Raw genomic sequence first — 15410 nt, forward strand, 5'->3', positions numbered from 1 at the left:
ATTTGTGTGTTTATGTTTACTACTGAGGAAAGGAGAAGGAAGTGAAGAAAACCAGTAAACATAATTATTATAAGCTTAATTGATTAAAACAGCTAATATAAAACATGAAGTCGTATTTCACAACATCATTACTTTTATATATAAGTTTGTTTATTTACTTATACTCACTGTAGTATTTATTTAATGGAAAAAGCACAAATGTAGACTTTGAAGGGCTACAGCAATATAATGCTGGTTAATATCTACATTTAATAAGCTATACTAAATGTGGCAATTATAATTCTGGGAAGTTATCATACTTTCTCCTCAACCAAGTCTTTCATGTTCTTTTCATTATTGCAGAAATACTCTGTCAACATAAGGCAATGTGTACATGGTCTTCGTGTAATACATAATTCCTAGAATATTATTTCATAGTTGAATAATGGAGACAGTCAGTGTTATATGTGAAAGCAATCTTTCTTGTGTAAATTGTAAATAATATTTACATTAGGAAGTTATATTTATTTCATTTATTATTTAGCCATTGTTAGATTGTAAAGACTCATGCAGGAATGTAGGCTCTAATAAAAAATAATCAAAAAGTGGAAGAATAAGTTAGATTTCTTTATTTCCTTGAAGATAATAATTACTGACATTGGTTGAATTCATTCAGCATACTGAATGCTAAAACATAAGTGGGGAAAATATTAAAACAGGGCCTCCTTGGCACTTCTCCCCCCGTGGCTGACTACTGGATGTGTTCATTAGGCATAACCAAACCGCGCTGATTAGCATTCAAATTCCAGCTCTGTTCCCGTAGCCGGGAATGTGTAACATTTTCAAACATTCTGGCAAATGTTTCATTAAAGTGTTGTTAGCCCCAAGCTCCATTCCGCTCCAGCCTCCACTCTATCAGGCCTTCCCCAGAAGTGATTATGCTAATTGCTGTTTGATCAGATGATTAAATTATAATTTGATTAATCCCGGGCTCTAAACGCTCTGAACGCGTTGATGTGTATTTTGCTGCCTGGCAGTGTTTGCTAGGCCCTCTGTCACCGTGACTGCCAGCCTGATGTACACAACCCAGGTATAGGACAGGATGAGATATAAGCAAGATTACAATGGGGGGGGTAGTTATGGATGTGAATGAATCACTGGTTTTGATGCGCTGTGGATTAAGTAATCATGGTAAACATGCTGGTTAATGAAAGCTCCTTCTCATCTTCGTGCAGAGTAAGTGCAGCTCTAATGCAGACAGCTGCCATTTTCTCAGCCATTGCTTGTCTCTGTTGCATTGAATGGACAGTGTATCCATCAGAGTGATTTATTACAGTGCTGTTACAAACAGCCTTCTGTTAGCTTCTGTTTCATATTCCCACGTAACAAGATGTATTCTAAGTTGGATTACATTGTGACTTCTTGTTTTACTTGGTATGAAGATAGATTGATGCATTAATGTTGTTAGAATTATACCTGAAAAGAAAAAAAGCTGCAGAGAAACACGGATCCACACAATGAATTGGCTCACAATAGGTTTGCATGGCTGGGATAAAGGAGGACTGTAGTGAGGCAGCTGAACATAAAATACTGTTGCCTTTAAGGGAAATGGTGGGCTGGAAAAGGGAGGGGAGGCAGGGATGAAGTGTGAGAGGGGTGACTGTGAGTGGAACGGCAACAATGTCTAGCTTTTTGACCCACAATCCCTTTTTTAACCTGAGGACTTTGATATGCCCTCCACCATCACTGCCATGCATATTTCACCTCGTTTTTGTTTCTCTCCTGTCGAAAGCACACATTTTGTTTAGATATCCTGCAAGAAACAGGAAGCAAAATATCCTTCTCTTAAATCTGACTTCAGAGCCAGAATAATCTTCACTCTCTGATGCTAAGTGCATTTTAGTCTTTTAGTATATATTTGCTAATGTAATGTCCAGCGTATAAAACCATTGTGTGCCAACACATGTAATTAATGCATGCAACAGAAACAACTGTGGTATACAGAAACATGTTCTAAATGTGCAAGAGCTCTGCATCGCTCAAGTGTGACTGTTAAATCTGCTTATGTCATCCGTCTTACACTATTAGGATCCAGTTACCATATAAGATAGCACCACCATGATAACGTGAATCACTCATTCAAAAGAGGTCCCCTGATGTGTGTTTGTCACATAAGCAGTTTTAACATCCCAAACACTTGTGCTGGTGTTTGGCAGACATAATGGTGCAACTGCACTGATGGCACAACATGTGACTGAGAGCATTGTTTCCTCTTTGCTTACAAATATTCTGTCTAAATGGGTGCATCACTTGTGTGTTAAATGGGGATGTGTTTCATTAGAAACTGAATGAAACTAAATATTTATGGGCAAGCTGAACATTTCAGTGCTGTAGAAGTTCCCACAGGGGCTCAGTTTCTGTAGAAACATTGAAATAAGAGTATGTATGCGCTTGTCCAGTGATGCAGAGTTTCAACCTGGATTGTTTTCTTAATTTAATCGTGTATCATAAAGCATAGAAACCAAAGCGTGTACATCACCCTGAACCGGCCCCTGATAAGGTTCAAACCGAGGACCTATTTATTCAGATCAGCCTGTGATACTTCAGAGTGGTGTCACTTGTGAAATGAACTTAAATCCAGAATTTATGGATGAAATTTTCTTTATTCTTGTCTGTCCAGCACATTGATCAAATATGTTTTTTTATCAACAAAATTTGATTGATGGATTGATTGGATTGTCATTCTAATCACAAACAATTACTGAGTGGATGTAAAATGGAAAGTAATTATTAGGGCTGTGACGATATGCTTTTGTCCCGATTCTATTTGATTACGATTTTTTGGGTGTCGGTTCGATTTAAATTGCAATTCTTACAATTCTTCGATATTGGTGATTTTTGTCGATTAAAAACAAAAAAGATGTACAAAACCTTTTTTTTTTTTTTTTTTTTTGCTCGTCATTTTTCTTGATTTTAATGAGGAAAAAAACAACAAAGTAGCAAGACCATCATTCTGCTGCTACAATGCCCAAGAAGACAAGTAAATAGATCAATAAAACAATAAAAATGACATACAAATTATAATGGATTGTTTTCATTTATTTGTAAAAAAAAAATCGATATTTTAATAAAAAAAACATTTTTTTAAATTGTGAAGAAAAAAATTGTGAAGAAAAAAATCCAGATATTCCATTTTTTTATTCAATTTTCCCACCCCTAGTAATTATATTAGCAAAATATTGCAAATCAGCAGTACAGAAAATGAAAACTATTGTGGGAAATATTCCACATATCTCTCAACACCCCTGAATATTACCTCCTGACCACCAATCGAGCATTATTGTCCTATTTCAGGGTTGCAGCTAATGACATCATTACATTACAAGCATTCATCATCATCACTCTGCATCAGAAGCTGCATCTTATGGAGAACTGAGGAAGAAAAATTAAGCTCTTCTCCGATTTTTTAACTTTTAACTAACATTGAATTTATCACGTTTATGAATGGAAGTACATGTTACACAATGTATCATGACATTTAAATTCCCACACATCCTTCACCCATGTTGCATTGTAGAACATATTTATATATTATCTGGTTGCTCTCAGTCATGAATAGGCTGGTCATTAGGTTGATCTTCTCTGTTTCTATCGTCTTAATTGTCTGTGTAGGCTGCCGTCTTCATATACTGTGGCATGCCAAGAGTGCTATAGATGATCTTTAGGTTGTCAGCCTTCCTCCTTCAGCTAATCCCTTTGTTCATTCCTCCCTGCAGGGTTTAATGTCCTTCTTCTGAGCTCACCTGACATCCGCTCCATCTCTCTTTCTCTCTTTCCATCAGCTTAATCGGTCAACAGTATAGCGAGCCGAAGTGAGTGGAATTTTTTAGTGAAATAGAAATGATGCCACTCATCCACTCTCTAGCATGCACAGTGTATATTGCCCTGCAATGTATTACATACAAATTTAAGTCAAGTACCTTCAAAATGCTCAGAAATGAGAGTAAAGAGGGCATCGCTGACAAAAATCCTCTGTGCAAAATAGTCCTCTGCAGTGTTAAATAGCATTAACCAAATAGTTAGCTAATTTTTACTGCATCTCAGAAGACTATACTTAAATACACATTTTTGCTAAATTGCAAAGCCAGGAGCCTCTCAGTGAACAACTGAGAGGCTCCTGTGGCTCTTCCTGTGGTAAAACACTCATCTGAAGTTTTCTATCTAACATGTCACAACTGATTTGTTTAATTTGTACAAAATTGGCAAGATTTAATGGACTTAGTAGTTCAGAGAATGCCAGCTTGTCCTTAGCAGCCTCAAGGTGACGTCAAGACTCCAGGTTAAGCTAGGTTAACCAGCTGCTAGCATAATATTTACCTTACAGTTAGCGACAATGATATACATAATTGGATTTAAGGCACTGGGGAAGTTCAAAGTATTTTTATAGATACAGACTTCTATAATTACAAACACACAGGTGCAAAGAGACTTGACAGCCACGCTTGGGAAAAGGCTCAGCAGGAGTGGGCTAAGCATTAGCGTTAGCACACAGACTGACCATCAGGTAGAAGCTGATGAAAATGTCATTATATTTCCAGGTATTTATAAACCAAAAACCTTTCTGGTTTTAACCTGATAATGGCTTTTGATGAAAATAAATTCAGAAAACTTTGCTTAATGCCAAAATGATCATAACAGTAGAATTAGCAGACATAGAGCTTCATCTCCTGAAGACCTGAACTATCTTTGTGATTGTTATCTATTTCTAAAGACATGAATCAAACAACTTTGGAGAAAAACCACGTCATTCATAGACTGCTTCTGTGTCTAAAATCTGCTTACAGAAACCAGTGGAAGTAAGAATTTTCTGATTGCATATCTTATGCTGCATTACAGACAACTATATGTAACTAAATTGCAGTCTAACTTGCGGAAGTCAATGGTGCTTTCTTCAAGCTCTAATAAATAAGTGGATATTTATGTGGATTAATAATAGAAGCTGCTTCAATGTGTATGTGCTGCATTCCAGTGCTGTGTCACTTAGGAAGGGTAATAGAGCATTACAGATGTTTCTTATTGTTCTTTTCCTTCTGATGTGCTTTTCCTTATTGGTGTCAGCAGATATGCTGTATTTACTTATTCCGAGGAACCCCCCCCCCCACCCTCCGCCTCTCCACAATCAATTTAGAAAAAATATGGTCAATTTCCACCTTGGTGATACAGCTGATTAAAGTCTTCAGTGTAACCAGTGGGTGGGAACTCCCTCCTCCTCTGTTTGCGCTCATGCAAATGAGCGTACATATGCGTTAACTAACCCACCCTCCAGAGAGTTGACATCAGAGTAGGGTATCATTGGTTTTACATAGCGGCTCCATGGCACTGAATGTGGAGCTCAACATTATTCATGAGGGCAAATTGGGCACCAGTGATTTGGGATAGTAAGAAGGACTCTATTCTTCAATCTGCAGATCACTGTTCAACGCAGCGTCTCTATTCACCGCTTATTGTGTAAGCCCCCAGGGCAGCAGAGGACGGGGTTGAAGGTTGTGGGGATGTCACCGTGAGGTCGTCCAGTCCTCCACCCATCTCAACCCCTCCCTGTCAAATGGCCTTTTCCATTCCCCTCAGCCCCCATCTCCCCTCCCTTGGCGGTTTCTTTAGAGTTCTGCCTTAATTACCTGCATCGCCTGCCATGAGCTGTCAGAGTGGCTCAGTGCTACTTTGCCCCAGTGGATTTGTCTTAATGTCTTGATGCCCTAGTGCCCACTGCAGCACAACAGAGATCTCTGACCTGGCGAGGCCCACACTGGGGCTTAGAGCCATTCAGACCGTTAGTGTTTAAATACGTTAGCAGCCTTGGGCAGAGAAGACGTGTTGAGTCCAATAGCTAATTCAATGTGATAAAATTGTTGGGGAAAAACGGAAACCAGGCTGTTGTTGTAGACAGCTGAGCAGTCAACCACGGTAATTTAAAATGAAACGAAGCAAGTTTTTCGTCATTTCAACAGGAAAATAAGAACACTAGGCACACAGTCAGCTAAGGCTGATTTACAGTGTTTGGTTGAGGTAAACACGGGCTGAACAAAAAGCTATGGACGGATCAGTGGGCTAATGCATGGGCTAATGCATCGGCCTATGTTGTGTTAGTGGGATCTGTATTGATCAGGCGTTTACTTAAATAAATTGCCAGGGTGATTTGGTAGCAAGTACTGACTGGCATTGTCCGAGTGGAGGATCATGGGTGTTACCGAGCAGATACCAGAGCAAAGATAAAAGGCTTGTGTTTATATTTCATGGGAGGAGTAATATTGCTAGGTATCTTTTCAGTTGTGGCCTTTTCAATCAGTCACCTTATACAAGTATTGTACTTCCTGGCAAATGTTCTCTAAAAGGTTGGAGGCTAAACTGGCATCATTTCTGGCCGCAACGACTTCCCTGATGTCTCGCCTGCACACTGAGGCCATGTCAGCAGCTATGTCCATGTTTTTCAGATATTAATGCCCAACTCTTCACACACCCATACTCATGCACATCCATCTGACACGCCTGTGTACACTCCCTGCACCCCCAACATGTCTGGTGCCCTTGAGCTCTAAATGTTACAGCAGAGACTGCATGAGGAGTCACCTGCAATCCACCATTAGAGCTTTCAGCAGAGCCTGCCACCAATAGGTGCTGACATGTAAGACTGCGCCAAGCATTATTTCACACAGCGAGCAGAGGAGACCCACTTCACTAACCCAACAGGACCCCGTCTCCCCTTCATTTCTGTCCCTCCCTTGAGAATTGCTAAGACAGACAACACAAAAAAGAGAGAGTCCATCAATTATAGATGTGAGACATTCATTATGGAACAATATGACTGCTTCCTTTTTGTGTTTTTTGGCTGAAGGAAAACCGACATCGATTCAGACTCTGGCACAGGCTTGTGTGTTAGTGAGTAGGCATCAAGAGCATGGAAGTCAGCTGTTACGATGTGATGCCAAAGCCACATCAGTCAGTAGATAAATAAAGATTTTGGACAGCTTTATCAAAAGTTGCATCTAAAGTGGAGCTCCACAAAGACATCAGCTGTTTTAAAAGGCATTTCAATGTTTTTTTCTTAATTGAACATCAGTCACTCATGACCCAAAAGCCTTTTTATACCAAACATCCTCTTTTTCTTTGTTTTGTTCCTTTTTGCCATCAGCGTTTTCCCATTCCTCCATGCATTTGTAACAATCAGCCTGGTGTTGTATTATTCAACCACCACCACATTGTTGTTTTTTCTTGTTCATGTCACTGATTTCGCTCCACCTCCAACTTCACAATGTAATCACTGAATGTTATGATAAGTCATGGAATAGTGTTCATAGGAAATGTAGTGATGGCACTTTCAGAACAAATAATCATAAGGTTTTGCTTCTTTTAAAATCTGCCGCACTTGAAACTTTATTCCTTAATGTGTGCCCACCAAAACTACATTTAATCGGCTGATGGCAGGTCTGTGATTGTTAATTTATTGGCTATATTATGCGTTAATTACCATTTATAAGCAGAGACCTTATCCTCTGGTTCTCATGGACCACCTTCCTGTAGGTTTTTCATGTTTGTCTAACCTGATTAAAATGAAATGGATCAAACAGCTGGTAATCACTTTCCGCACAATGACCTATTCCTTTACGTCTGGTGTGTTTGATCAGGGAAACATCCAAAATATGCAGGACAGTGGCCCTCATTGACCAGAGGATGAGATCCCTGTATTAAAGGATAGTCTGAATAAACATCACTGACCAGAAGCAGAAGTCCTTTCTTTTACGCAGAAATGACCAGTAACCACAGTTCACTTATCTCCTTTTGAAAACTTTTGCTAATTATGAATATATCCTTCAAGGTGTGTTTTGTCCCTTTGCATAACAAGTCATTACAAAGAGGATTTGTTTGTGTTACATTTTACTATTTCATGCCAGTCATTAATGAGATTATCATTTAACAGCAGTGCTCACAAACACAGCTGATGACAGCCAACAGCCTCCCACATATTGTCTCTCCTGTTGGCAAGCACAAAGTATGAAAGCAACAGTCTGAAAAGCACAACTGAATATCCAAACAGGCCACTGAAATACAAAATTATGTTGATGTCATTTCTGATTTTGTCACGGGGTGGTGTAGGACCCAAATGCAGGCCAGAGAAATGCAGAAGGCAGGCAGGATGCGGCAAATTGTGTTTTATTCCAACAAAGGAGAAAAAGGCAAACTGCAACAATGAGCTGGTATATATGCACACGCAGAAAACACACAACAAGACACAAGTGGATTGAATGCCCTAAATGAAACCAGGCGAGCTACTGAACATGAAAGGGAAGCTAAACCAAATAAACACTACAATATAAAATAAGAGAGTAGGCCAAACATGTCATAACCACACAACAGAATGCTAAAACTGCAAAGGATTTATGAGATAAATCAGAAATTTCACTGCAAAAAAACAACATTGCAAGAAGGGTCTTGTTTTAAAACATGAACCAACTTTTTGTGCCCCTTTTCCTTTGTTCAGGTGTAGAATCAAGGAGGGGTGGCACAGAGAAGGGAAAGTCACAATGAGATTAAAAACAGAGAAATCAGAGCCAAGAGATGAAGTTGGAAGAACATTTAAAGCAGTTTTCATCCAAGATGTTGTTGTAGCATCCGTCCTATTAATCTCTCTTACTTTATGTCTTCTGCCTGTCTTTCTTGGTTAATAGCAGTAGCGTTTAAAGGTTTTCTAGCTTTTCCTCTGCCCTACTCAACCCAAACTGTTTTTCTTAGCTGTGCACTGAAAAATAAATGCACTGCCACTGTACCTATCTGAACTGCTGGGATCTAGCTGGGTTTTACGTCCATCAGGCTTTCTCATCTTTAAGAATCAGCCACCCATAAATGGCTGATGGTGGTAGTGGAGGTGGTTGGGGTTCTCAATTTTTTATGAGTTGGTGCAAATCATATAGAGACAAAAGCAGTTATGAGGCAGCCTCTTCGCTCCTCATCACTCAGTCACTCTTTAAACATGCTGAGACCGTAAGCTGCTTGATGGCCGTTTGTTCTCATTTAGACAGCGATTTCTCTGATGGATGATTACAGCAAAATGCTACTATACTGAGGAGGTGGATGAATATGAATACATTATTTAGGTATGAAGGGATAATGTGCTCTGAATAGATATGAGTAGCATCCAAATTCAGTCCTTCATTATTGTTTTTATACCCAACTCTATCCTGACAAAATGATACTCTTAACCCATGAGCTGTGTTAAAAACCCTCCTTGAGCTAAATATACACACACAAAAAAGCTGGCAAACCTAATCTGGAACTTGCCTGTCTGTGCAGATTGCCTTTATTTTACATGTAAAACAATTCCTCTTTAGCCAAAGTAGCAGAAATATCTGTTGATTTAATATAAAAGTAGGTTTTCACGTTTGTTTTAAAACCTTCACAACCATCATTTATCCATTTATTAGGACACTTCAACATATGAAACCCATTACGCTTCAGCTGTTTAATTTCCTCATTTAGTTTTTTTTTTAGATTACACATCTTACTGTAATATTAACACTCACTTGTCCCATTTACACACTTGTTACTCGGAGTGCTTTATCACAAAGCAGTAAGGACACATCAGTATTTGGAAGATCATTAACAGAAATGTATGCAGATGGCAGGAGGCAATACTTCATCTCTATTCTGGAAGCAAATTAACCATGCTGTGGTTAAACAGTCATACACATAAACACCTCAGGCTCCCTGCTATTCATAACAGATGTTGAGGTTTTATGATCGTCTTGACTGCAGATTTTCCTTCTTGAGAAAACCACCGACAAGCTGTTGACTCTGTGTGATTACATGGCTGTAAATTAACCTCTGAGAAGTTCCCTGTGTCTCATTAAAACTAGAGAAAATCTCTGCTTTTAATCAGGGCTTTATCACATGAATTTTGAGTATTCATTTTAGCTTTGTTCATATGTATATATATATATATAGTAGGGTGACGATATGCTGTTGTTTCAATTCGATTCCAATATTTTGGTACCGCAGAATTTTCACGATTCTTTGATGCTGCTGATTTTTGTAGAATAAAAACAAAACAAAAAAAATGTACAAAACTTTTTTATACTAGTCATTTTTCTTGATTTCAATTAGGAAATAAAACTACCATCATTCTGCTGCTATAATACCCAAGTTGACGAGTAAAAAAATCAATAAAAACAATAAAAATGACAAAAAATTTATAAAGGCTTATTTTTATTTATTTGAAAGAAAAGATTTTTTTTAACAAAAAAATTGGTTTAAAATTGTGAAGGAAAAAAAACTTAGATTTTTTTCGATTCAATTTCGCACCACTAATAATTTGGTATATCTTGGATTATTCAATAAAAGAGCTTGTCAACAATTAAATCCAAGGGTTATTTGCTGAACATACAGTGGAGACGTGTAGATTTCAGCATAATCAATAATAAAAAAAAACAAAACAAAAGGGGAGTCTTCTACTTCTGCAATGGAGCTCCTCCACCTTTCCTTATCACCTCTTGGATAAGAAACTACAGTCTTGTAGCTGTTGACAACTACAGGCGTTCGTTTTTCAACACCTCCGGGCCTGGCCCTCAGAGTACTGCATGTGTGAAGTGAGTGTAGCTTCAAATGTGCAGAAACATGTGTACGCCACAGTGTTTGTTTGTCGTAACAGGTTGAACGACCGGTGGGTGGAAGTGGCTGGTGACTTGAGAACGCTCATTAGGAATTTATGAAGCGCTAAAATGTTTGGTCTCGTGGGAGGGGGGATTGGCAGCTGTCGCCAAGGCAGGCAGGCTAGCAACGGGGACAGAGAGCCCACGTTAGTGGAGAGTAAAGGATGATGAAATCTGTAAAGATACCTGAAACATTTACAGTTTCAGTTTACTGAAAGTGCTTCTTTTTATTTCTACTTTTCTTTGTTTAATCATATTTGATCTAACATGGAATAATTATTGCAAGTTAGAAATTATTATTTACTTTGTAACTAATAGAGTTTAGAACATCTACTGCATATCGAACAGTTCATACTGTATGCATCTAAAATACATGTATTAACTAACTAACTCATTCATTCATCTTGCTTTTTGTGTCTGTAGGCAGGATTTGTTGAATACAAGCTATGCCATATGTAAAACACTGGATTCTCACTCTTATGTGATGGGTCAAAATCAACATAGCAAGATAAACTTTCACATTTTATATGATAAATATTTAGATTTTTGTATGTAAAGTTTTCATACATGATTATCATTGCTATTATGATTTGCCTTGTTACCATTTATGTTTCACTTACATTGATAGATGAGCTTTGATTTCACTGTAGAAGAAATAGTAAAGCCCGCAAACAAAAGTTTGAAACTGTAATGTACTCAGTATTACTTTTCAGCATATCTCTGGCTTGTGGGAATAAAAAGTCAATTAAAGATTAAAAAATGTTTTAAAAAAAATGTTTCCCTGCCAAAGTTAAGAGTTACATTAGCTGATCAAGGTGCTAACAGTGAAGCGGAGAGACAGCTACATGTATCTCTGCATCATTAAAATAACCACAAAGTAAATAAAATTGTTTTTTAAAACCATGATAAAATGAGCAGGGCTCCCTTTTGCTAGACACTGTTGGGAGTGTCCTCTGAAAACCTTGATTAACAGATCTCAGATCAGATCAAATGAACCACACAAACAGATCAAAAAGATAATTTTAACTGAGCCAAACTGCATACATGTGAAATCACACATGCCCTCTGTAGATATTAGATATTGTGGTTGCCTCCCAGCTTTGGAAAACATTTTATTAACATTAAATTATTTCTCTGATAGTCGTTAAGTCCTGTAGAGTTTTCAGCAGAGATAGGCTGATGTAGTGTGAGCACAGCAACAGGATAGTGAGACAGTCAGATTGGATGTTGCGGTGATGTCAGTGTGTACAATAATACCACTGTTATAATAGCACAGGTGAAAAATTAGACAGGTGTTGGTGGTGATCTGCAGCTCCTTTAACTGTACACCTGTGTAAATTCATCAAACTGAGCGTTTGTTGACTGAAACCTCAGTAATTTGAGGAGGTGCGCAGCCTTCAAACCACCATGCTGTGGTGCTGACTCTACCAAATCAATCTGCAGTGTTCAGCACAACAGGGTTGTTAACTTTGGTGCTTCAATCCAAAAATATAAATCTGATTGTCTGAGTTGGTGACACGAGGTCTGTGGTGGTGTAATCAGCTTGAGTCTTCACAAACGTCACATTTGTTTTCATTTGCTCTCATTATTCCTCAGCTATTTAGGTAGGAAATCCATATTTGACAAATTCTGGCATTCAGGGAAGATGCATTCTCATGGTAAAGGCATAAAGTTAGCTAGCAGGTTGCAAGTCTGAGGCGAAAGCTTTGTTGTACCTTCTCTTGTAAACTTTTCTGGCTTGGCTGCTTGTACCTAAATCCTTTTCTAGTTCATTAAAGAAAAAGCTCAGCTTTAAATGTTGTGATTCTGAGCAGACATTTCAAAGAAATATCAGCTTCCCAACACAGATTGAATGTGCATTATTATTTCAGCCTTCTCCTGTCTTGTAGCTGGATAGCTAAGTGGAGGAATTACTGCGTGGTGTGTGTTTACATACACAGTGGCCACTTTTACATGAAAGCTTTAATTCCTCTTTAATTTGAAAGAAAGGTTGAATCTGCTGTAAATAGACTAAAAATGTAAACACCAAACTGAATAAAAATGACAATTCCAAAAAAACTTATAACTAATATATGATGCAGTAGATAAATTGATGTCTCTGTTTGTATGAAAACACTAACTAATAAACATAAATAGAAAACATAGAACTGAATACATTACCCTTTGTCAATATCATGCTTAATAATCACAGGACAGTGAAAAAAACATTATTATTATTATTGGTGTTATTTGTAATAATAATAATAATAATTATTATTTTTTCTTTTTCAATAACTAACATACAGCTTTTTTTTTTTTCTTACATGCAGTTTTATTCAATCAAAAGCAGTAGTAATACATTTATGGATTACTGTAGTTGGAATACTTTCCACCAGTTCAGAGATGAAGAGGGTTTTGGAAATAACAGAGACAAGCCAGTAACAGGTGTCTCGATTAATCGCACGTTATAACTTTTCATCAAACCAAATATAATAAACAGCCAGTTTGAGGCCTTTCCTGACTACATGCAGTTTGCATCGTGCATTACAGTGTTTTATTGAGAAGTGCATCACATTACATTGACTCACCTCACCAGTGAAGATCTTCTGCTGCACACTGTGTGAATAAACAGCCAACAAACAAAGCAGGAAACACACAAAATCCCAGTTTGAGAGCAAATTCTGCTTTCCTTAGAAATGAATTTAGCCTTGAATAACAATGAAGTCCCCATGTTAGTCCAGAAATGCCGCTTTACTTGAAATACTACTGACACAGAATTGCATTGTTAGTGTGTGATAATACAGATGAACATAGCTGTGTACACAGATGTGCATTCTTTATATGAAGCTGTGCAGGAAGGTCAGACTCTTTCTCTGCTGGCTCTTGTATTTTTACATTCACTGCTGCTGTCCCAGAGCTTTGCTGCAATGCCTTCCCTCAGACAACAACACTTCTGCAGTCTCCTTCCACTGCAGTGAGCATAAACACAATGTTCAGTCCAGGAAAAGGCACAACACATGTTTCTGTAGATGATATTTAACAATAACATCTACGGCCTCTCAGTATTTACGTCAACATGTTCAGTATTTGATGGGAAGTAAAAATATTCTAATTGCTAATCTAACATGGTTTTGTAATCTACTTTCTCTCCTTGCAGTTTTCTGTGAAGATCTACGTTCCAGCTTATATTTTGTCAATGCATCTGTGCAAGAGGTAGTGTTTGCCAGCACCACAGGGACATCGGTGCCCTGTCCCGCTGCAGGCGTGCCCCCTGTCTCACTGCGCTGGTACCTGGCCACCGGCGAGGAGATCTATGACGTGCCAGGGATCCGCCATGTGCACCCCAATGGCACCCTTCAGATCTTCCACATCCCCCCTTCCAGCTTCAGCAAACTTATCCACGACAACACTTACTATTGCACAGCGGAGAACCCCTCAGGGAGAATCAGGAGCCAAGATGTCCACATTAAGGCTGGTCAGTTGGGGCTTTTTTTTCATGTTTTTCTTGTCTTTTCATGTCATCACTGTCAACATTTCCACTTAGTTGCGGCTCAAACATTCACAGTTCGCAGGAATTTTTCTTGTCTTTCATTTAATAAACAACATACCTTCCTGTCCTGTCCTCTCAGTCCTACGAGAGCCGTATACTGTCCGGGTGGAGGACCAGAAAGCCATGAGAGGCAATGTGGCGGTCTTCAAGTGCATTATCCCTGCCTCAGTGGAGGCCTACATCACTGTTGTGTCCTGGGAGAAGGACACAATGTCAATCAACGCTGAAAGTAAGACAGCTTTCATTTCCTCTAGAAATCCTGCTTAACATTTAAAAAGGTGGACGTCCAGAGTGAACTTTACTGGCTGTGTTAGCTTTTGTTGATTCGGTGATGTCTAAGACATTATGATGCATCTAGAAACAAAGTTGAAAATGAAGACCTTGCGTTGAGGTAAGATGGCTGTTATGGGCGGTGTTTGTCGGGGTATGAGCAGAGATGTTTGATCTGACGTCTAGCCAGTACCAGCTAGCCAGAACGTTGCCTTGTATGTGTGTGTGTGTGTCTGTATTTTTACATCTGTCTGACCCAATGACAGTGAGGTCCCGCTCCTCTTCCTCTGCCTGGTCTTCCACGAGAGCGCAGGCTGCCAGCCGTGTCACTTAGTCTCAGTGTATTGACCCATTTCTCTGGCTGATAGGAAGCTCTGCAGCACTCCGATCATTCAAATCACTTAAATGGAACGCTCGCCTGCATGATTGTTTCCCAGCCCTGGGGGGCAAATTCACTTTATGTGGGACATTTAGCAAACTCAATAGACTAGTGCTAATGTCATTTTGCTTTTGGATGGAGGGCAAATGCTGGCTAGCGACCACTTTTGTTTTGTTGACGTTTCACATTTGTCCGTTGAGGCAGAATCGGCCATGTTGAAATCTATAGCAATCTCTTAATTGACCATAAATGGATTTTTTTCTGCTAGCATGTTTTCAGACATTGGCTAATTTCACCCGAAGTTTCTAAAGTTTAAATGGGTTTGTGTTGTTCAGCTGAACTCGTCTTCTCGCCGTGGCATTGCTGGAAGTTAGCTGAAATTGCAAAGTTCTGGTTTTCTGAAAATGATCTTTATAGATAAAGTTTCTACACTGTCAAAACAAAGTGTTAATCTTTAGCTGTAAAAATGATCTCGTCTGCAGCCATCAACCATGTAAACGCTGTCAGAAAAATCAGCCAGCCACCAATCCAGCGCTCCTTTCCATGCTAAATA

General features: G+C 38.7%; 1 protein-coding gene across 1 annotated transcript in view; it reads left to right on the plus strand.

The window, feature by feature from the left end:
• Window positions 1-15410, plus strand: part of dscama (Down syndrome cell adhesion molecule a) — a gene marked incomplete at both ends in the record, with an annotated part of 89717 nt that overhangs the window by 5864 nt on the left and 68443 nt on the right. The window contains 2 exons of the mRNA XM_079247746.1: window positions 13816-14133; window positions 14288-14437. Of these exons, the coding sequence (XP_079103872.1) occupies window positions 13816-14133; window positions 14288-14437 (468 nt within the window). The remainder of the gene's footprint in view (window positions 1-13815; window positions 14134-14287; window positions 14438-15410) is intronic.

This window comes from Telmatherina bonti, assembly GCF_933228915.1.
Source record: "Telmatherina bonti genome assembly, chromosome: 10".
Lineage (NCBI taxonomy): Eukaryota > Metazoa > Chordata > Actinopteri > Atheriniformes > Telmatherinidae > Telmatherina > Telmatherina bonti.